This window comes from Chanos chanos, chromosome 1, assembly GCF_902362185.1.
Source record: "Chanos chanos chromosome 1, fChaCha1.1, whole genome shotgun sequence".
Taxonomy (NCBI): Eukaryota; Metazoa; Chordata; class Actinopteri; order Gonorynchiformes; family Chanidae; genus Chanos; species Chanos chanos.
In genome coordinates this window covers 61,187,389-61,210,761 of record NC_044495.1, presented here as the reverse complement: position 1 = coordinate 61,210,761, position 23,373 = coordinate 61,187,389, and the positions used below count along the sequence as shown (strand labels likewise).

The following is a 23,373-nucleotide window of genomic DNA, read 5'->3' as shown; positions in this document are numbered from 1 at the left end:
ATGTTTATAATTATATGTAACAATGCTATTTATTTATTTATTTGTTTGTTTGTTTATTTATTCATTTATTTAAGTGTGATTCGTGTTAAAAAAAAAACAACCTCATAAGTTAGAGGTTACAGTCGGGGGTAGCTAGGGAAAGCGACAGGAGACGAATGAAATAAACGTTCACATTCTAAACAGCGCCAGTCCGTGCAATTTTCACACTTCAAGACCATAATGGTCATAGATCTCTATCGGTATTTTGTGTTTTGTGTACTGTGTTTCATTGGCTACTAGGAACGTACATTATGAATGGCAGTCAGCTGAACCAATAGTAAGATGCCAGAAACCCTTGCGCTCTAAGCAAGACAGCGTTTTAAATCTTCAGGTATTGCGTATACATTTCTGATCTAATTGTAGTTTGCGCGGAAGAAGAATGCACATAGATAACATTTTACCCTACCGATCTTTATTTCGCTCTAGTTTTGTGCACAGCTTTAGGTTTGTCGCTATCTGGTTGGTTCCGCCCCAGTGAACGAGAACCAATAGAAAAATTTTTCAACTTGAAATGTTGTCGTCACCGAGGCCTGGTTCGGAGCACATACACATTCTCGTCGCCGGCATCCTGTCACCGGCAAGTGATCTTGAGTTTGATGGGTCTACATAGACGTTTAACGCTTCATCGTCCATATCTACATGTTCGTGCTGCAATTTGTGCATCGCCAGTACCAAGCCGAAGCTCTGAAAATTTGTTGATCATTCGATTTCACAACCAACAGGAGCGTTTCAACCTTGACATGCCAATTGTTTCTTGCAACCTGAACTATTTTTGAGAGAATCACCTGTCTTGCTGTTGTTGGGGTAAGCGTCGGCCACTCCGTGGCTGGGCTGCTAATTTCATTGTAGTCTTTGATTCTGTAATCGTCTCCATTTCCTATGCAAATGTGTGTATCCGATTATTTATTTATTTATTTGTCAGATCAAACTACAAAGGTCTTTTGTATCGTTTTTCACCATCACCTCTATGTCGCGATATTCTTATTTTCTCAATTTAATTTTCCCTACCTGATCAGTGGAGTCTCCGATATACACATACATCAACTTTAGCGTAACAATTAGTGGATTTATCTTTCAAACGGCTAGACAACCATAATCTAACCGTATACAGAGAAAGAAAACTACCTTATCCCGTCTGTAGGGGGCAGCACTATACAGGCGGAATTAGTTCTGCGATAGTAAATATAAAGATTAAATTGAACTAATTTGTTTGCTTCATAAACTCTTTTCCAACGTGTGTGTGTGTATTTTAAACTTCTCTTTGTTCCCTCTGCATTTCAGGCTCCATTCCATCCTGTAGCTTCCGAATCCGAAAAAAATGTAAGTTTTCTGAGGGACGTCAGGTGTTCTGAGACGATAGATAACTCTTTTAAACTCTGTTTAACGTTCTCTGTGTTGTTTCAAAGGATTTTTCTGAGGTACCACGTCTCTTTACCGGTGGCAGCTGGGGCACTGTTTGTGGGTATCCCTTACAGCATCTCACTTGTCGCCCAGTGGATGTACGGGTGGCCCAATAAACCCGGTTACCAAAAATATGTTGAGGCACTTAAACCCAGGTGAATCCTAACATTACATTAAAAAAAAAAAAAAGCTTTTCTGTGGGGATGGGGTGTGTTTTCACACTTAATCAGCATATCAGGGAGACACTTATGTGTGTTCTTTCTCATCCAGGAGGATTTATGGCCTGACTAGAGCTGTCCTGGAGATGCTGAAGTATTTACAGTATGGGAAACTGTACTTTCAGTGGAAGTCATGGTATAAGAATGTCCACAATAATAAACACTATGTTAAAGTAAGTATTCTCAGTGCCTAAATGAACAATTCAACAGACAGAGGATCTAGAATGAATAATAAAAAAAAAAAAAAAATTAGAAGGGATAAGTTAATTTATGGATGTGACAAAATAGAGACAGCGGGTAACTGAATAATAACATAAAAAAAAAATTGTGGAAATGTATTTCTGCAAATTTCACTGCTGTGTATGTTCTGCCTTTAAAAAATCTTGGGATAGGACCCAGACTCCATATCGATGTCCATTTCCAGGGCATTACCTTTGGTCGGCGAGGCAACAAACTGGATTTGTACCATTCTCCCAGTATGGGCCAGTCAGGCTCTTCCCCTGTCATCGTCTTTGTGTACGGAGGTGCTTGGGGCTCAGGTGAGAGGTCCATGTACTGTCTGTTAGCCCTGCAGATGGCCAAAGAGCTGAATGCCGCTGTGGTGTGCCCTGACTACTCAACTTATCCAAAGGTCAGCCTTCAGGGTTTTTTTGTTTGCTTTGTTTGTTTGTTTGTTTGCTTTGTTTGTTTGTTTGTTTGCTTTGCTTGTGAGGGTTAATAAACTGTTTCTGATTTTCTCTCCAGGGCAACGTTTTGAACATGGTTCAGGATATTTCGGACAGCTTGGTCTGGCTGAAGGAGAAAGGACGTATGTACAATATTGATACAGTAAGTGACAGTGTCTCAGACTCACTGCTCTGTGTCTGTGTGTGGGCCACGACAATAACACCAGGCATAGGTATCAGTAAAAAGCTGAATTATTCATGCACGGACATCACAGCTGCCACAGTGGGGGCAGTACAAATCACCAGTCAAAATCAGTACTGCAGCTGACCGCTTATAGCCTGGTTTCTGAAAAGCGGTCAGGAAAATACCTGTTCAACGTACTGAGGATCATTTACATTTGATTTGTTTACTGTATTAGCTCACATTGCCCTTCATTTTGTCATTATGTCACGTGGTCTGTGCTCAGTTGGTGTTTCCCTGGTGTGCAGGACAGGATTGTTCTGATAGGTCATTCGGCGGGGGCACATCTGTGTGCACTGACCACGCTGTTTCTGGCCGCCTGTGCTGAGGAGCTCGCCATTCACTCGGCCAAACAGAGGGAGATTACATCAGCTCTCAAAGGAATTATCGGTGTGTACAGAATGACGATTACACTGTTATAGCACCGCTTTTACCTTCTCTTATTATGGTTTATTTCATCATTGTGTGTTAATTGTCTTTACAGGGCTTAGTGGAGTATACAACATTATAGACCATTATCAACATGAAAAGATGCGCGGTGTGGAATATGTCTCCACAATGCACAAAGCCATGGATGGAGTGGAAAACTTTGAATATTACTCACCCACTGATATGATTAAGAAATTCACTGAGGACCAGTTAAAAAGGTGAAGCAGTGAAACAGCTCCTTTAATTCACCTTTCAGTCATATACTACACACAGTTATCCTTTACAGATCATTTGTTATGTAGTAATTTCTGTTTTCTTGTGTGTGTATGTGTGTGCGTGTGTGTGTGTGTTTGTGCAGAGTCCCTCCTGTTGCCTTACTCCATGGGGCCAATGACATCATAGTTCCAGTGGAATCTTCCTTGCGATTCTCCGAGGTGCTGACCTCACTCTCCGTGAAGGTGTCCCTCTACCTCCTGCCCAAAATAGACCACACCGAGATGGTCACCAGCCTCATGTCCCCTGACCGCCATTTTTATCACACCGTCTACAGCTGCATCAAACAGGAGTACAACAAATTCATAGCGCTCTTTTGATGACATAAACAAAAACAAAAACAAAACAACAAAAAAACAAAACAAAGACAATACACTTCCTCATCTTCCACTGTTCCCAGCATTGTTTACATGATACCTATTTTTGACTGTATCATTTTTCACTGAGCCGTTTTCATATGTCTTACATTCCTCTCCATACTCCAGCAATATGATTACTATTGTTTTATGATTGTGAAACAACCAGTCTCAGACCAATGTATTTGAAAGATTGAACCATCTTCCATGTAGGTGAATGAATGATACTGTATCAGTGCGTACATATACTCTCAATTTATTTACTTCTGGTGTATTAATAATTTAAAATGAATATAACTATGGTCATGTGAAGAAATATGCTCTGAAAGCATACCTGGCATTATCTAGGGTTGACTGTGTACTACAGGGCCACTGACAGAGGTGAACATTGTCAAAAAGAAAGTTAATTGGTTCCTCTGACTTCCTATTTAGGAACACATAACACCTTAATACACGTGAATTGTAAAACTGTTAACAAACCTTTCTGGTCTAAATTACATTTTTATGTAGTCATCACCATACAATGGGATTATGGTATAATATCTTATTAGAATGTAATGACACCTTCAACAGGGAGGACAGTAATATAGAAGTAATGCCTCATGAAAGAAATGTCATGTTTGTGAATTTGTGGGTTTTGGTAAACAACAGATATCAAATAAATATTTTCTCAGTTGGAGTTTTACACTCAACAAAGCAGCTATTTATAGTAAACAACAAGAACAAATGCAAAGTATTCAAAATCAGAATGCGTTTCCCCCGAGTGTCACGCGTCAGCCAATAAACGATTTGTCCACCACCTGGTTGTCCCTGGTCATCTTTAATCGTGTTTCACTGGTTTAACTTAAAATGCTGACCTGCTCTGATACCAGACGGTTTTGCTGCAGTAAAAAAAACAATTAAGAGAAAATGCATTTTTCAACATATTTTAGCTCCACCGTACTGTCGAGTCTGGAATCTGTAAGCATAAAGCAAGTGTGAGAGAGGGATTTCGAACAAAATATAATCATGCTAACGAAGCCGTCGTGAGCAGAAGACTCACTTAGCACATGCTTAGTTTGAATCACTTTGGAAAGCGCGTTTACAACCGGGTACGTTCGGATACAACCAACCTAACCAAAAGATAGCAGCGGCCTCACTAATGCTTTAGTAGCCAAGCCTGTAAATACAGAAACTGTACAAATAATACGATCAATATTTAAATTATATAGCCGTACTCGAACTTATTCCAAGTGTCCTACTAAATGCCACGCTGTATTTATTTATTTACTATCATGTTATGAGAGTGTGTATTATCCCAAATGCAAATTCGATTATTTTTAGCTGTACGTCACTGCAGGCAGTTCCCGTACTTGCTCTGCAGATGTCAGTGTTTCCCAAGCGTTCAGGGCACTTCGGCCAACACTTCTGCAAAGCTGCCCACAATACGGAGACTGAACAGCGCTGGAGCTGGGACACAGGAGGTGGTGTTGGGATGTCGAGGATTAAATATGGCCACTAGCCTATTGAGTTGAAACACTCTACACTTTGAGATTTTTGGCATCATGTGTCAGTTATGGATAATACAAGGACAAGAGGAGTGCCGCTGACTTCTTACATGTAATACCGCTTCAGTGCGCCCAGTTTCTTATCGACCCAAACACTGGTTTTACTGGTGAGTTCACCATTCATATGCGACCACTGAAGGTTGTCGGTAGCTGGCTGGCTAGCGTGCTAACATCCCATATTTTTTAAGGATGCCAGCACATTAGGTGGTTACGTGTTTTGCGTTGAATTAATCGTGAAAATATGTAGGTTGTTTGTTTCTTAAATAGATAACTAGCTAGCTAAAGACGGGAATAGCTCAGAATTTGAATCTGATATGTTTGATTAATGTGTAAAGCATAGGAAGCTTACTGCGGCATCCAAAATAATAACATTGAATAAACGTTGTTACGCCTGTTTTTTGTCATGACCTTGGTTACAGCTGGGATGTGTGATCGCTGAGATTTCATTTTAATTTTATTTTTGACTAATGGAATTGTGAAAAATGAATATATTTCTGTCTCCACAATCTGGCCAAGGGCCCCTGCACAGTTGGTAAAACATTAGCTCACATTGACGAATAATTACAAGCCCAGCTTGAAAATGTAAACACCGTCTGCCGTGTCAGTTTGTTGATAATGTATTTGGCTGTTTCTTTTCTCTTAATCACTAATCATTTACCTATTTAAGGGCGGTTAAATTGGTCAGAGAGATGGACAACTGTGTCCTCTCTCAGGTGAGACTGAGCTGTCGTCCGTAGCTGCCTGGTTAGCTAACCTATTTCTATTACCTATTACACGGTGACAACCCTGAGTGGTGTTTTCTTAGGATTCCAACGGTTTTGAGATAAAATAGTGAGGTTATTTGTGGTTTGACTGGTTTAGAGCATGAGAGATGTGTTTTAACGAACATTTAAGTCAATGTTTAGCTAAATTAGCATCGGGTGCTAGCTGCGTTAAAATCAAAATATTTTGCGATGCAGCATCATCGGTAAACAGACTAAGATAGCCAACTTTCACTACATACAGCAGCTGAACTTCTTAAACCCTTAGTGAAAGCGAGCCAGCAGTCGAAAAAAAAAAAGCCTGTGAAATTGCTCACCGAAAATCTTGGGAGGAAAGTCTTAAAAATGAGCCACTCTTTTTCAACTAGCTACCATATTGCAGTCTAATTGTATGTCTCAGGCACCCACAGAATAACTGGTCACCTCAATGAATTACCACGCTCGATTTATCTAGACTGTAAAGCAAGATGAGTCCATTTGGTTGTTTTAACGTAGCAAAGAGCTTTATCAAAACCGGAGTATGAAGCAGGTTATAAATGACATGCTCTGGTTGTCTGCAGTTGACTAGCTATATGCAAGTCATTGAAAGGTACCGGACCGGTTTCCTGTCGTTTCGGTACTGTTCCGAACGACTATATATATATATATATATATAATCAGACCCCTTATTACACATCTCTCAAAACATTGCGCTGTTGTCGTGGTCCATTTGAATGTTGACATTTAGACTGTCTATAATATGCCAGCCTGCGTTACCCCGAGTCTTTCATCTAAAAATAGCTAAAAGAATTCGACGATATTGCAGTACCAAGTCGTCCGTTTATTACTGTGTTCAATTTAGGAGGTATTGTTTTCATTATCGGGATTGAAGTACTCACGTAAGCTGTGTGTCTGCACTTGCCTAACTTGTCCTAAACTCACCTATGCTAGTTCTGGCATTTGTCCGTGTTGCGAGAAGTCATGTTCACCTGCATTACGTGGTAACCCTGACATAGGACTGTCAGTTCATACTGCATAGCGTGGAGTTTTAAACTCAGCTCTGCTGATTATTTAACGCGGTTTTCGCCGCTGCCATTTCGAAAGAGCTGTATTCAAAGTTAACCATCACTGTCCGTCTGTGGCAGCTCTATATAGTGCATTGACCTGTGATTCTGAAATTAAAGACGCGGTCCGTCTGGCGCTGTAACAGAGGACGTGTCTGAGGTAAACACAAGTGTAAGTAAAGCCACACACAGGGACAGGGACGAATCAACTTTTCACAGTGTCAAGTTAATAATCTTTCTCTGATCTCAGAGTGGGTTAAATATTTTTGTTCTGAATTTACCGTGTTTTTAGGAATCTCAGTAACAGTTTACCGAATGAAGTGAAGCAAGAAATCTGGCTTCTTCACTGACTTTTCTGACTTTTTTTTTTGTTGTTTTTTTTTGCAAAGCACTGTAATCAGTGCACCGTTTCAAAACTGCAATTCGTTGTCCCCTCCTGTTCCTCAGCAGCTGTGGGTGGAGGTGGATCCTGACTTGCCTACTTTGCTGATTTCGCTGTTTTTCAACCACCCCCCACCCAGACACTTACTTCCTGCCTGTAGTTGTAGGTCGTGAAAGAAGTTGGGAAGTAGGTTAGCAGAATGCAGAGAAAGGGGCTGACATGTGTCGTGACTCTGCGGTACACTCCGTGTCTGGCCCCTCGTGGTTGCTGAAAGCTTGATTTTCTTATCAACTTTTGTTGTACAATCATGTGGCCTCATCCTTTTGTTTTATTTTATGGGGGTTTTGTGTGTGTGTGTGTGTGTGTGTGTGTGTGCGTGTGTGTGTCTGTGTGTGTGTGTGTGTATGTGAACCTGCCGGGACATGAATTGAATGACTACTCCTGCGTTGAGACAAGCATCTCTTCACTGGAGTGGTTGTTTTGAGCTGTCTTCAGCTGTCTTCTTTGTTATGGGTATGGAGAACAGTAGAGTAGCACTCATTCGCTCTGGGATAAAGGTTTGTCTCAAAATCGTCCCATTCCACTCTCTACAGAAATACTGTCATTTTTAATTCCTAGACGTTCCACCAAAGTGGTCGAAGCTGTAGGAATAATCGTGTTTTAAAAACAGCTGGGACATTTGATGGATTTGCTCAGAGAGGAATAAATAATAATGATAATAAAAAAAAAATCTGAATTTCTCCTTGTTTTAGCCTTTTTTCTGTGAAACTTTCCGTACCCAGTCTATGTTACACAGGCATTCAGTCCTAAGAAAACTTAAACAGTCCCAGTGCAGTGAGACACAGGCCTGTTCTTACCAGGCCTTCCACGTTCAGCTGTCTGTATACAGCCCGTGCTGAATATTTGATGCTTTCTGATTGCTGATGGAAGCTCTGTCTCCCCCCGTGGTTGAGCCCAGATGGTATCTCCTGGTGTGACACAGGCCACTCCCCCCGCGGTCTACCCGCGTGGTAGAGCTGGTGACAGGGGGGATCAGCTGTGCCAGTCCCTGCAGGCCGCCTGGTCGCTGGCATACAGGTCCCTTGGCACTGCCCACGAAGGGCTTCAAACCGCGTTCACACCCACTGTATCAGCCTTCTCTAAGCCCAGCCTTCATCCGCTCTGTTTGGAATCTGAGAGCACACATTTGGGAAGATCTGTTGATTGTTTTTTTTTGTTTGTTTTGGGTGGGATACCAACAACAACAACAGCGAGAACAAGGGATGTTAGCCGAACATCGGGAGAAGGGCAGGTAGGGAAAAGGCGCATCCGACCGGCTTGTCTCCATGGTAACGTGGGGTTTGTTTACAGTTTGGTGAGTGGCTGTAGCGTTACGTTTTGTTTAATTTGCCACGGTGTTGGACACGAAATGGCGTCTGAAGCGTTGACCGAGAAACCCGAACTGCCGGATAACAAAGAAAGGTGACGCAGGGTGTGAGATACCCTCCTCATAATTTAGGGGTTGAATTTAGGATCAGCATTGTCCTCTGGCAGATTTATGGACGTTGTCTGGCAGTGAACGTGGTGAGGGCTGTAGCCTGATTTAGCTGAATTATGCCCAATCACAAACAGAGCAGGATGCAGTTTGGTGTGTGAACTGGACGCGGGAGATGGAGAGTCAGTGACATGGTGCTGTAGGCTGTGATTCCTTTGACTGTGCCCATGAAGAAAAGAGCAGAGAGAATGCATTCGTCCGTGCTGCAAGACGTCTGATCAGAAAAAGCGTTTCCATACCAGCACCACACGTATGATCCCAGCCCCCCCCCCCCCCAGCCGCCAGTCCGGTGGGACTTTCCCCAAATGGGCCGTTTTTGTTTTATTGGGGTTTTTTTTGGTTTGAAACACCGGCTTGTGCTGGCTTGTGAAATATCTGATTGTTTTTGTGTCAGGTTAAGACAGGTTCACCGAATCTGCTCCTGTGCCACAAACAACCACGGTGAAAAGATGTGAGAATCTCATTCACACACACACACACACACACACAGGGATGCCTTTTTCTTTCACTGTAGCCTCATGATTACAGAATATCGTGTCAGTTAATTATCAAATGACCAGTGACAGTCTGTGTCCACTCTGGAAGGCTATCTCTGAAATGTGCTCCATCACATTTTTGACAGGCAAACTTTTTTTCCCGTTTTGTTCTTCATATCAAGAGGTTGTTGCACATTTGAAGTAGGCTAATACTTTTTTCCTGGGTTTGCAGTACATGGACAAACTTTGGTTGCACATGGGAGAACGGTTATCTCATTGAAAACAATATCGATAAAGTTAATTGTGTAGAAATGTAGCCTTGGCAAAAGCACTTGTGGTTATCTGCTACTGTAAGTTTACTCTCTGTAAACAATTCTGTGTTAGTCGCTCTGATGGTTGGAGATAAAATATTTGATAACTCAACATCAAAAACATGAAAATGAAAACTGAAGTTGTTGCTACTGGCACTAAATACGAGCACAGAAACTACTTTACAAAACTGGGAACAGAAAAAAATCGGTTGATGTTTTGATTTCAGATTCAGTGTCAGAGACCACTCGTCTTGGCACGGTGCAGCCCGAACCCTTTTGTTGAGGGCCTTTTTTTTTTTTCTTTTTTTGATGTTTCCCAGTTTGTGGGAAATCGGGGAAAAGTCATGCTTTGGTTCCCAACCAGCTCCAGGGTCCTGTGATGACATCACTTGGAACTCTTGGGAGTCTTTGTGGCCCTTACAAGAGTCCCCTTTCTCTGTCTCCTCCTTCATAAAGGAGCTGGAACCCTCTCTGCATTCTCAGACGCTCATTGGTGTTGGCAGCACACTAATAGATCGTCTTGAAAGACTATGTGGGGTGAGGGGTAGAAAAAAGAGAAGAGCTTAACCACATTTTTACAGAAGATTTGACATTCCACGAACCTCACTGTCGAGGTGGTCTACATAAAAACGTACAGCTCTCTAGATGGATTTTCACTTAAAGAAGTCCCCCCCCCCCCCCACACACACACACACTTTCTCAGCTGAGAAATATGGTCTGATTTCCTTATTTGGAAGTCAGTTCCAACATTTCCTTATTGGATGAAACCATGAGAGACACATTTTAGGATATCAAAAGCTTTGATTTATTTAGCTAAAAAATAAAGTCACTGACCTCATAATCAAAGCAGATGATTGGCTTAATCCGTAATCCATGTCACAGACTATCAGCCTAATCCTGTGAAAAAAGCAATATGATGCTGTTTTTTTTTTGTTTGTTTGTTTTTTTGTGTTGTCCAGATTAGTGAAACAAGCACTAAGCCTGTCTTCTCTGTGTTACTCAAAATGGCAAATCGTTTTGTTTTTTTTGTTATTTGTTTTTTGTTACTGTAGATTTGTGAGGGGGCAGAGTGTGAGAAAATGTCTCTGTGAAAATCTGTATCTTTTGTTTTATTTCTTTACCATTGCCCCAGGATCATCACACTGTTTAGAGTGTCTGCTCGTGAAAGTAGCCCTAGAATAAAAAAAAACACTTTTGAGTTGACCTCTGTGATGAAGCCCACAGCAGTCTGCCATGACCAAGTGATCTGACCTTCACAGGTTTTCAGGGTTAACAGCCACAGATGAATACCACAGTGATTATAACTGCGCCGCTGCCCAGAGAATGCCTCTCTGAACGCCTTTTTTTTTTTTTTTTTGTATGAGGTTGGGTTTGTGGGTGTCGGTTGTTAGCTTTAGAATGTAAACCACTGAGCTGGAACAATATCTAATATCTGAGGAACCTGAACCTAGACAGGGGAAGGTGAGTATTTTTAGTCTCACGGACACTGGCCGTGTTACCACTGTATCCATCTCCTATATCCCTGTTTCCGTTCCTCTCTCTCTCTCCCTCCCTCCCTCCCTCTCTCTCTTCCCTGCTGTCAGCCCCTGTCCAGCTGTAGCAGTCCGCTCTGGTTCCAGGATCTGTTTCAGCTGACAGATGTGTTGTTTTTTTGTTTTTCCTGCTGAGAGCAAGGCTGTGGCCCTTTTTGTTTTTTTTTTTCATAACACAGACACACCGTCTCAGCAAATGTGTGTCAAACCTGTGGCCTACTTCTTCATGTGTTCTGCTGTCCAAAGCCCCCCCCCCCCCTCACTTTCTTCCTCCTCCTCCCTCCATTGCCTGCCACTGAAACATTTGGTTTTGATTGATGATGTCATTGTTATTGTGAAGAGAACGCTAAATGCCCGTCGTTGTCACAAAGGAAGAAAACAATGTACGGTTTGTCGGAGGGAAGTATTTCAGCTCAGTCGGTTCTGACTGGACAGCTGACAGGAAGTGAGGATGTCCTCCGTATGACAGTCAGCTCCTACCGGTTCTCTAATGGACCAGATTCAGTCAGGCTGAAAACACTGGTCCAATGACAGATACATATGCAGCCCATTGTAAACGCATAGCCTAAACGCATAAAACTCTTATTCCCATCAGACCACAGCACTAACTAAAGATGTAGAATAATCCAGTTTCTCACAGTTTTTAATGGTAATGTTGTACTTTTGGCCACTGGTTTGGTTCAAATGTGGGCACAGTAACATTATTTTTTAAATGTTTTCCCAAAGTCCTTGAGCTGAGTTAAGAACCTAAATACTATTGTAATGATAGCAATCTGATCAGTAACAATAACAGAGAGAAACATTTTTGCACACTGCAGTGAACCAGGGGAATAGTGTGTACACAATGACACGGAGCGTTGCGTAGCGAAGACGAGACTGGTAGAGACAGAGACAGAAATTTCCAGTCAGCGCTGGTGATCTTCCACCTGATAGGTTAGTTTTTCAGGTCCTGTTCTCTCGCCGATGCTGCGGCCACATGAAAGACTAAAAATAATTGGTCACATGTTCAACAGTCGTCATTTCAATGCAAAATCCAACTCGGTCCCGGTCTTTAAAACAATAACGTGCTTGTGCGTTCAATAGTGTACATTATGCATTGAATTATATCCCAGATGATGAGGTTCCTGTAAAAAAAAAAAAGAAAAAAAAAGAGAGAGGGTTTGTTGTATCTGAAGCGGTTGGAAATACGTTCCCATAGAGACATACCGTTTGGCGAATGCGAATTTTTCTACTGCATAGAAAATGTATGAATTCGATAGCGTGGGTGAACGGTTTCCTGCTCCAGAACTTTAGGGTTGCTAGGCGATAGAGTGAAAGTGATTTGTCATGAGGTTCGCAGCTGCTCGACAACCGGTGTGTGTGTGTGTGTGTGTGAGAGAGAGAGAGAGCGCTTCGAGTGTTGTTTGGCAACATTGAGCGTGTAGCCTGGTACACTGAGTAATATTCGTGACGCAAACATGCAGTGCTTGGCCCCAAATTGTATTGCTTTCAATATAAATGATTTGTAACAGGCCGTTCACTTAACTGCCAAAGGCAGTACTATTATGGTCGCTTCGCTTTCTGTGTCTTTGATTTTAAGAGGGGGAAAAAATTCCCAACAATAATTTCGCAAGTATGCCGAATCCAGTACACGAAAAAAAAAATTCCGAATTTGTCATCAGTTTTCGAAGACGTACGTGGGCTGGCTTGCTAATTCGCCCCAGGGACATTTATGAAACCATAGCATGTTTATGTCTCCGGACAGGTTCCATCGCTGAATCGACAAGGCACCGTAGAAACTCTTAAAATCACAACGCTATCTGAACCATCTGTTGAGACACTGAACGGTTAGCGTGTTTCTGATGTGCTAATTATCAGACACGTGACTGGTTAAATGTTCATACGATGTTAGTAAATCTGATCCGTGTAGAAGTTGGTTCAGAGAGAGGTCATGTTTTCTCGGACCAAATATGACACCCGATATGCCTTAAAATCGCGACCGTGTGTGCCCTCAGCTGCTACTGTAAAACGACTCTGCTCTTTGTGCTGTTCGCCTATTAGCCTGGCCTATCATGGGAAATGAAACTCAATCATTACAGAAAGAAGTCGATGGTTTTTTTTTTTTTTTTTTTTGCTTTTGTATCAGCAGCACACTGACCTGCTTGATTAGAGTCTCCACTACAAGGACAAGGATTTTTCTAGGTTTCGTTTATGTCGAAACAAGATAAACAAAACAAAACAAAGCCAGAATGGTGGACCCCTTGTCTAATCTATGCATTTGTATCCGTGTTTTCCTCAGTTGGTCTCTCTCAAAATGAGATTCTTTTTTTTTTTCCCTCTGTTTTTTGTGTGTTTTTCTTAATAGACACTTTTAAGGTCATTGCTGACATTGCTCTGACTACAGTCACATCATTAAGGTGAAATCGCAGCATCCTTTTAAATATGTCTATAGACTATACTCCTTAATTCAGACAGGACAGTGTATTCTGAATGATGAACTGTCTGCGTCCTTAAACATACGAGCGTTTTCAGTACTGTAAGTGACACCGCAGTCTTTTGCTGTGTAATACCACAGCTGTGAGGTAGTACCGTCAGTTTTATCAGCAGAATACATGTTTCTATAGGGACAGAGAAGCACTAATCCATGGCGTCTTTGAAAAAGCCTGTAGTTTCCCTGGCTGCGGTGTGGCATTAATAGGTTTTGAGGAGTAGATCTCTGTGTCTGTGGAGGATTGTGAGCCGTGCGCGGTGCTGTCAGATCCCCTCACTGTTCGCCCGTCCTCTGAGATCGGGCTAAAATAAACATGCCATGTGAAATCCTCAGCATCCACTCACGGCTCCAACCAAACCGAACCAGGAGTCTTCAGAGAGCCTCTAGTTTCATAATTAAAATAAGATTTGCTTTAAAAAAAAAAAAAAGCACTGATCCATCTGAGGTTAACAGTTTTTTTTTTGGGGGGGGGGGGGGGGGGGGGGGGGGTTGAGGGTGAGTAATTCTTTTACATAACACAATGAAGTTGATATGGGTTTTGCTACTCTCTGTGATCCATGGCTCAAGGCCGCATGTTGACACTCTGTCAAACATTTAAGGTCATTTAACACAGATCTTGATTCAAAGGCTGTCTGAATCTAAGCAGAAAAGTGTGGATATATTAATGCAGTGAGTGGAAGAGACCTCCTGCATGACCAGATGTCTCCTGTCTCCTGTCTCCTTCCCTGTGACCTTCAGAGTGACCCCAAACAACTTCCTGTTTGACTTCTGCTTTGTTTGTCTGTCAGGAGACCCCTGAGATTTCAGTCTGTGGAGAGGGAGACTCTGGTGTCGTACAACACTGCAGGAAATAAAAAACAGGGCAAAATGCATTAGTGTTTAAACGCAATGCCAGGACATTGTTTACCTGTCATGTTTATAAAAATCAGTTTCTCTAACGGATATTCTCTTCTTCTCTCTCTCTTTTGTTCCCTTGTTTTCTCATATTCCACCTAATACCCTCCTTCTTTCCATCCATCCATCCATCCATCCATCCATCCATCATCCATCCATCCATCCATCCATTCATCCATCCATCCATCCATCCATCCTTGTCTCTGTTACTCTGTCCGCGCCGACTCAGGGCTGGCTTTGGCCTGAAGAAACCTCTCAAGATGAATATGGTGAAGAGGATCATGGGCCGGCCCCGGCAGGACGAGTGCAGCCCCCAGGACAACGCCCTGGGCCTGATGCACCTGAGACGCCTCTTCTCTGAGCTCTGCCACCCTCCACGACACATGACCCAGAAGGAACAGGAGGAGAAGCTTTACATGATGCTACCAGTCTTCAATCGGGTGAGAGAGACAGAGAGAGAGACAGAGAGAGATAAGAGATACAGAGAGACAGACATTATAGTTTTTCGTTTTTTGTAGGGGAAGATTTCCAAGTTAAAAATAAGTTTTTATCTTTGAGGAAATTTCATTTTTTTAAAATTTAATTTTGTTTTTAGCATTGAAATGACAAAGGCACCCACTCCAAGGGTCCCTGATGTTAATTAGATTTACAGTATGTGTATGTAATGCAATTCCAGAGTTCGGTTTCCTAATGCATACAACATCTTTCACGCTGTTTTAGGTCTAACCATCACTGATGTGGTCTCAAAGTGAACTACTTAACACTAATTTGAAGTTGAGGATACCATTTTGCGTGTAAAATATGTCTGAAACTTCTTAATGGGTTTTGTGGAATTGGTTGTTTGATCAGTAGCACTGTACACATTTGGTGTGAAATTTGACCTGTGATCAGAATTGTGGACCAAAAAGGCCTCCGTCCTTACCAAGTACTTGATCTCAAAGGGCTAATCAGTTCTTATAAAGTCAAACAGCTCTTGAAATATTTAAATGTCTCATAATGTTAATCATCAAACATAATGGACTAAATAGAAAAATGGAAAAGACCAACGTTAATGGTTGGATTGAGAGGCTGAGCCTGTAACATCTGCCTGGGATGTGAAGAGCACTTATTGGAGTAGGATTGTCAGTAATCACCAATGACATTGTGTCAATAGAACTCAAGTGGCCAATAGTGTTTGCGCATGCAAATTCAACACTGCTCAGCATTCAGGTGTCATAATTCTGACAACACTTAAGTAGCCAACCGTATTCAGATATGCAAATTCAGCATTACTCTGCGGTCAAATTTGCATAATTTCTGTCTGAAATGCTTGGGAGTTCCGAATGGAACACTTTTGTAGCATACTCTGTCCTGCTACAACTAATTGGTGCGTTTCTAGGGTGCCCCTCCATTAAACTTTAAGTCCTCTTGTGAAGGTTTTGGGTTCTTGTGTGAGTTGACATGCAGTACCTGTGTGTCTGACAGTGTTGTAAAACTTGCGTTTAAACAGGCTGAATGTTAAATATTGTTTTCCCCATTGTTTCCTGTTGTGGAGATATGTAGGAAAAACTGCTTTGCATGTACACTGAGAACATATGGCAATCATTTACCGTGCCCTTATTTAATTGGAATGGTTTTACAGCTCTGTTTTTGCCGTTGTGTTTACAGTATGTTAGTATATCTGTTTGTATGCTTGCATGTATATTTATGGGGTCTGTGTGTATATGCACAACTTTGTTATGTTGTAGGAGTATATGTGTCGTTTTGTTATTGAAGTGTGTGTATGTGTGTGTGTGTTTGTGTGTATTTATAACCTGTCTGTGTGTGTGTGTGTGTGTGTGTATTTATAACCTGTCTGTGTGTGTGTGTATGTGTGTGTGTGTGTGTGTATTTATGACCTGCCTCTGTGTGTGTGTGTGTGTGTGTGTGTGTATGTATTTATAACCTGCCTGTGTGTATGTGTGTGTGTGTGTGTGTATGTATTCATAACCTGCCTGTGTGTATGTGTGTGTGTGTGTATGTATTTATAACCTGCCTGTGTGTATGTGTGTGTGTGTGTGTATGTATTTATAACCTGCCTGTGTGTATGTGTGTGTGTGTGTGTGTGTGTGTGTGTGTGTGTGTATGTATTTATAACCTGCCTGTGTGTATGTGTGTGTTGCATGCGTGCGAGCGTGTATTTATGACCTGTCTGTCTCTCTGTGTGTGTGTGTGAGACAGGTGTTTGGGAGTGCTCCCCCCAGTTCCATGAATGAGAAGTTTTCCGACCTCCTCCAGTTCACTACACAGGTGTCTCGCCTCATGGTGACAGAGATCAGGAGAAGAGCCTCCAATAAGTCCACAGGTGTGTTTCTTACACACACACACACACACGTGCGTGCGTGCACACACACACACACACACACACACACACACACACACACACACACACACACACACATATACGCATGCACACACACACACATACACGCACACACATACACACACACACACACACACACACACACACAGCCTTCTCATCTCACCCAGTCTGCCTTCACTGTCCGTACTGTTTCCAGAGAGCAGAGATTACTGGCTGAATTGGATCTGCACACTGCCAGTGTAGGGAGGGAACTGAAATCTCATTTTGTTGGTTGCGAATCAGCTCTTCTTTTCATTGAGAAATCTTTGATGATTTAATCTTGTTTCCCTCCACATCCTGATTGTAATGAATGTAATGAGTTTAATGGAAATCTTGACATCCCCCATCCTTATCCAGTCGTAGTCCAGCGCAGCACAAGTCAACGCTGCCAAACACTCCAGTCATAGCTCTGTAAGAGGTTCTGTGTTCCACACTGGAGACCACAATTAGGTCTGTTCTCTGTGCCAAAGCCATGCAATCAGTCATTTTGTCAATCTGCCCTTGTATATATCTATCTATCTGTCTGTCTGCTTGGCTGGCCAGCTGTGTAACTGGATGGATGGATAGGTAGATAGAGTGTTACAGTGGTTATGTGATTTGGATGAATGAGTGTGAATAGTTATTGAAGAATACTCCCACTAGTTCAGTCAAACACATTTTTAAATGTTCTGGATTTATTTATTTATTTACTTTTACAGTTTGTGCCACAACTCTCAGAAGCATTTTTACCTCTTAGAACTGACCTGGGAACAATTTGCCTTGATCCTCTGTCATGTAGCATCTGTTAGGGGAGGATCTGAAATGTTTCCTTGTGTTTTTGATTGGACACATTTTTTTTTTTTTTTTATAAAGGTTTTCCATCCCTTATGGCGTGTGTGTGTGTGTGTGCGCGTGCGTATGGTCTGGCAGAGCTGTAGTGGTGATTTAGAGAAAAAAATTCCTGTTCCCCCATCACATATGCCACCCCTCAGAGTCCTGGCTGACCCATTAACAGCTGTGGGGTGTGTGTATGTGTGTATGTGTGTGTGTGTGTGTGTGTGCGAGAAAGAGAGAGAGAGATACAAGAGCAAAGTGAAAATCAGCCCCATCCTTTGACTGTCATACATATTTAAAAAGCTTTTCTGTGATGAAAGAGAGACTGAAATAGAAGGAAGCCATTTTGCTCTCTAATCTCTGTTTCCACACCGTGTATAATTCGGTGTTGTTTGCGGAGACTGCGTTTGCGCAGGGCGTAAAATGTTCTGAGAGGAGACGTGGAACTGCTGGGTGGTTGGGCTGCAGTGTACTGGGATACAGAGTGAAGGGAAATTGTACTGGGATACAGAGTGAAGGGAAATTGTACTGGGATACAGGGTGAAGGGAAATTGTACTGGGATACAGAGTGAAGGGAAATTGTACTGGGATACAGAGTGAAGTGAAATTGTACTGGGATACAGGGTGAAGGGAAATTGTACTGGGATACAGAGTGAAATTGTACTGGGATACAGGGTGAAATTGTACTGGGATACAGGGTGAAGGGAAATTGTACTGGGATACAGGGTGAAGGGAAATTGTACTGGGATACAGGGTGAAGGGAAATTGTACTGGGATACAGGGTGAAGGGAAATTGTACTGGGATACAGAGTGAAGTGAAAATGTGTTGAATGTTGAGTTTAGTCATTAGTTGTGACGTGTGATTGAGTCAGTGTGTGTAGGCACGCAGCACAGTCTGTGACATGGAGCTGATTCCATCGCCTGATGACTCAACATGCGCCCTTCTCTCTCTCTCTCTCTCTCTCTCTCTCAATCCTTCTTCTCCACAAACATTTTCTCTTTATTTCTTTCTCTGTGTCTGTTTATGAGAGAGAGAAAGAGTGAATGTTTGTGTGTGCGTGTGCATGCGTATATTTCTTCATATTATGTGTATATGTGAGCAGTTAGTATATATGGGGAGGGGCTCTGTATACAGTTTATGTATGTGAGAAGTGTGTGTTTCTGACATGTGTGTGTGTGTGTGTGTGTCTCTCCCACAGAGGCCGCGAGCAGAGCCATAGTCCAGTTCCTGGAGGTCAATCAGAGTGAGGAGACCAGTCGCGGCTGGATGCTGCTCACTACCATCAACCTGCTGGCCTCCTCCGGACAGGTCTGTACCCTCATACTCTCTCCTCAGTTCAAATTCAATTCGGATCAGCTCAGGCCAGTTCACATTGGCTCGATTCAAATTCAGATTCGAGTCAGCTCCTTTGAGTTCAAGGTCTAAATCAACGTCAGTGTCAAAGTCAAGCAGCTATAGCTTAGCTCAGTATCAGTTCTCATCTTACTTTAATACAATTCAGATCAAATTAGTCAACTGGATTTAGACCGGATCTGCTCGGATCTGTTTAAGTTTAGTCACGTCCAGATCAGCTCCCCACAGTCCAGGTCAGTTAAGCCTATTTTCTTCTGAACCGATTTCAGCTAAAATTTAATGAAACTGAATTGATTTGAATTCAGCTGAAGTGTGTGTTCAGTTTATCTCGTTTTCGGTTGAGCTCTCTCTGTTTTCAACACGGTCCAGCGCAGCCTGCGCCGAAATCAGTCTACGTTACACAATGACATAACACTGTTACGACAGCTTATAACCATCATCTCCTCAAACCGATACAATCTCTTGTGATTTCTAATGGAGTCAAAGTGCTGTTTATTGTTTGATATCCTCTCTGATCACATAAACTGCACAAACACACTCTGAGTTTTTCCCTCTTTGATGTCCATGCATGTAAATAAGGCAGAGAAAAAAAAACCCCACCATTGTGTGTATTTCCCTGTCTGTGGCTTTAGTGATAATAACTGTGAGGAGAGAGAGAGAGAGAGAGACGTGCACTTTCGGTGACACCAGAAGACCAGAAGTCGTTTGTTTGTTGTCCTACACGTGTCTGAGAGGTAGTTCGTCAGTGCAGTAGAGGCTTCCTTTGAATTTTTAATTTGAACTTTTTTTTTTTTTTTTGGATAATTATTTTGTTCTGCCCTTGAAGACCATGGAAACCTCCTGACAACAGATTAAATTAATCACCATTTGTGCATTAATGCACACTTCTGCAAAAAGGTTCATTTTCCCCCACTATCTGTGCTTTCTCTCTCTCTCTCGCTCTCTCAAGTTCACACTTGCATGCAAACATGCACACACTCTCTCTTTCAGTCAATGTGTAGTTACACTGGTCCATGATCAACCCTCCCTGAATAACGTGGAGGATCCCTTGGCTAAATCCTAAAAGCGTCGTGTGCTGTCTTTGCCTGTTTTGCCTTCGCTCTCCTTACGTCCAATCGGTCATTTCATTCTACCCTCTCACTGTTCCCAGTTCTTCACCCACCTTCTCCCCTCTCCCGTCTCTGTAAAGCGGCTCCCACCAGCAGGCTGCAGCGTCCCGGAATATTCTCCGCTGCTTATCTCAGCCCGTTTCTCAAATGCGAACGGATCAAATGGTTTTGTATTCTGGAGCTGCCCTTTCCAGACAAGCAAAACAAAGGCCGTCATGGCTACACCTCGCCTCCGTCCGGCCCTCTGCTGCCCCCCTGCCCCCCCCCCACACACACTCCCCCCCCCTTTCTGAGTCTTTTCCTCTGACAGTGGTATCAGCAGAGGAACAACAGACTTCTTTTCTTTTCTCTCTCTAAAACCATGGCCTTCATGCTTCACATTCTCAATTCATCCCTGCATCATTCTCCTCCTCCTCCTCTCTCTCTCTCTCTCTCTTTCCCTCACCCCCCCCCCCCCCCCCCCCCCCCCTTTCTCTGTGTCTTTCTCCTTTTTCTGAAATCGTCTGTATCAGATAATGGAAACCCCACCTCCTGTCTCTCTCTCTGTCTCACTCTCTGTGTCTTTCTTAACCCTTCCCATTTTCCCCATTCATCTTAGATGCTCGATATCAGATAATAAACACCTCACGTCCAGCCAACCACCCCCCCCCATCTCTCTCTCTCTCTCTCTCTCCCTCTCTCTCTCTCTCTCTCTCTCTCTCTCTCTCTCTCTCCCTCCCCTCCTCTCTCTCTCCCTCTCTCTCTCTTTGCAATTCTTCGGTGTCTGACACGGCAGTGGAACGGTAGAGTAACCTTGACCTGAGCCAGGCCGTGTGTGTGTGTGTGTGTGAGTGTGTGTGAGTGTGTGTGTGTCCGCGCGTCTGTGTCAAATTATCATTCTCGCTGGGTCTCTGAGCCTCACCGTTTGTCTCCCTGCAAACACATAACGGCTGCTTCAGGAAACTCCCACCGTGTGGCTGCTTCAGACAAACACACACACACACACACACACACACACACCCTGTTTCCTTTATCCGTTCTTTCCTTTATATGGTTCAGTATTAGAGTCTGCCGTGTGTTTCTCGCTGAATAAACAAAAACAACAACATAAAAAAGCATTGTTTGAATTTGACTGATGGTAGATAAATTGAAGCATATAGCAGACTGTGTGTAATTTGTCTCCGTCTGCCCTGCGGTTAAATTTGACTGTGATGGGCATGGTGTTGTTTATCTGACACGAGGTGGTGTTGATTCCTGGAATGAAAATACAGAAGTGAAGAACTGAGATGACCTCTCATTTCTGCTCTTAAGGTCTCTGTCTGTCTGTCCCTTCAGTTCACAATGTCTCTCCTTAACCTGTCGACTGTGTACCCCCCCCCTCTCAAACACGACCCACCACCTGGCTGCCCCCCCCTTCCCTCTCTCTCCCCTGTTAGCTGTAAATTGGCTGTATAACAGATGTGTCCATTGGTTTCATTATATTTCGCACCGTAGCTCTGTGGTGTCACTCACCAGTTCAGTTTTGAAGCATTTTGTGCGTGTGTGTGTGTGTGTGTGTGTGTGTGTGTGTGCTCATGTGAAGTCTTCTATTCTTGTGGACTCAGATGGTGTGTTTCTCTGGGAAATTCAGTTAATGACTCAGAACAAGCTGTGTGTGTGTGTGTGTGTGTGTGTGTGTGTGTACAGCACTGTTCAAAAGTAAGCACCACCCCAGGTTTCCTGTGTTTATGTAAAGCAGTGCATCATTTACACCTGAGTCTAATATTGGGCATCTGATGTAATGATAAAGGTAAAGGTGTACTAACTTGTGGGTGTATCTTCACATGAGGAAACTGAATTTCTGTTGATTTAAATAGTGAAATTAATGCAAAATGTGATTTTTCAATTATATTTTAACAGATAGATCACTTTTATCTGTGAGTATGGTTTAACTGACAATCAAATATCTTTTTGTGAAAAACTGACAAACCTTTACATGGAGTGTGCTTACTTTTTCACACCACTGTATGTGCGTCTGATTGTGTGTGTGTGTGTGTGTGTGTGTGTGTGTGTGAGAGAGAGAGAGAGAGAGAGAGGCTCACAGAAGGAGTGTGATCTACTCAGTGTAAGAGCTGTAATCATTAAGTGGCTTGGTGTGTTTTTTGATTGATGTGTTTGACACTGTGAAATGTGGCTGGTACAGGTGCAGTCGATGTTGACATTAAAACCAGTAGCTCTTACCTCTCTCTGTCTCTCTCTCCCACAAACACACGCACACTTGAGTTCCCTCTACGCACAGATTCACACAAGGTTAACTATCAGATCCCTGAGCAAAGAAACAAAAAAAAAAGAGAGAGGCGAATGAAGGAACAGGAAGTGTGTGTACTGTAAAAACGGAGTGATGTACAGCTTAGCGGTACAAGCCACTTCATAACAACGACGAAAGTTAATTAGAGAGAAAACTTGTCTCCCTGAGTTACCTCTATGACCTTAGAAGATAAAAAAATAAAGACGAGCGCATTTATTTAACGAGGCCAAGGAACAAACGTCTCAGTGGACGCACTGCTGTAGGTTGGACTGATTCGCCCCTTTCTTAATGAGCTTGGCTAAAGTCAGACTTCACAGCATCTGTTTACGCCATTAAGAATGCTCCTAAAGGTCTAGTCAAAGAGGCTTCATCAGATACTTACTCGGCTCACGGACTGAAAAATGCAGAGAATAAGGATTGTCAGAGGAAGTTGTTTCAGATTAACGTCTTTCCTCTCTTTTTTCGTGAGTTTAAAAGAAAAGGAAAAGCCGACTTGGCTCAGGCAGGAAAGCCTGCACGTGAATCGCGGATGGGCCAGGTTGCCCATAACAACCCGAATCCTCTGATGTGGCCTATTTTTAGCTGTAAACATATCTTTATTTTCGAACGGCTTGTCTTGCTAAGAATGGCAGTATTCCGAAGTTGAAGTTATCGCCTGGTGTCAGAGTCAACCAAACAGCTGCTCCGCTTTCTTTGAGGTTAGAGGATGTCGTTAGTTTGGCGAAAATTGCCAGCTCTCTTATGATGTTTTTTTTTTTTTTTTTAAACACGTTATTGTCTCATGTTCTTGGATTACCATGCTGCTAATCCAAAATGGATGGAAGAGCGAACAGTGTCCCTTTTCATAAACCCCAGCTGAAAAAAAAAAACCCTGCTGTC

At 42.7% G+C, this 23,373-nt stretch overlaps 2 protein-coding genes across 2 annotated transcripts in view; both read left to right on the top strand.

The window, feature by feature from the left end:
- The first annotated feature begins 219 nt into the window (after positions 1-219).
- On the top strand, positions 220-3,586 carry LOC115805933 (probable isoprenylcysteine alpha-carbonyl methylesterase ICMEL2). The gene is made up of 8 exons (XM_030766645.1): positions 220-239; positions 1,446-1,595; positions 1,711-1,831; positions 2,083-2,289; positions 2,403-2,486; positions 2,813-2,954; positions 3,049-3,211; positions 3,352-3,586. Exons 1-8 carry the CDS (start codon positions 220-222, stop codon positions 3,584-3,586), a joined length of 1,122 nt encoding a protein of 373 aa, XP_030622505.1.
- Positions 3,587-5,237: 1,651 nt separating this feature from the next.
- wdfy3 (WD repeat and FYVE domain containing 3) overlaps positions 5,238-23,373 on the top strand; it is an 81,255-nt gene continuing 63,119 nt past the window's right edge. Inside the window, exons 1-4 of the mRNA XM_030778736.1 lie at positions 5,238-5,276; positions 14,802-15,012; positions 16,772-16,895; positions 18,965-19,074. Coding sequence (XP_030634596.1) covers positions 14,833-15,012; positions 16,772-16,895; positions 18,965-19,074 — 414 coding nt within the window. The 5' untranslated portion in view covers positions 5,238-5,276; positions 14,802-14,832. The remainder of the gene's footprint in view (positions 5,277-14,801; positions 15,013-16,771; positions 16,896-18,964; positions 19,075-23,373) is intronic.

Bases quoted from the DNA above. Each gene is read 5' to 3' on its own strand.
- LOC115805933 (XM_030766645.1), top strand. From the start codon at position 220: ATGGTCATAGATCTCTATCG. The intron at 2,290-2,402 runs GTCAGCCTTCAG...TTTTCTCTCCAG, and splicing joins ACTACTCAACTTATCCAAAG to GGCAACGTTTTGAACATGGT. The intron at 3,212-3,351 runs GTGAAGCAGTGA...GTGTTTGTGCAG, and splicing joins ACTGAGGACCAGTTAAAAAG to AGTCCCTCCTGTTGCCTTAC.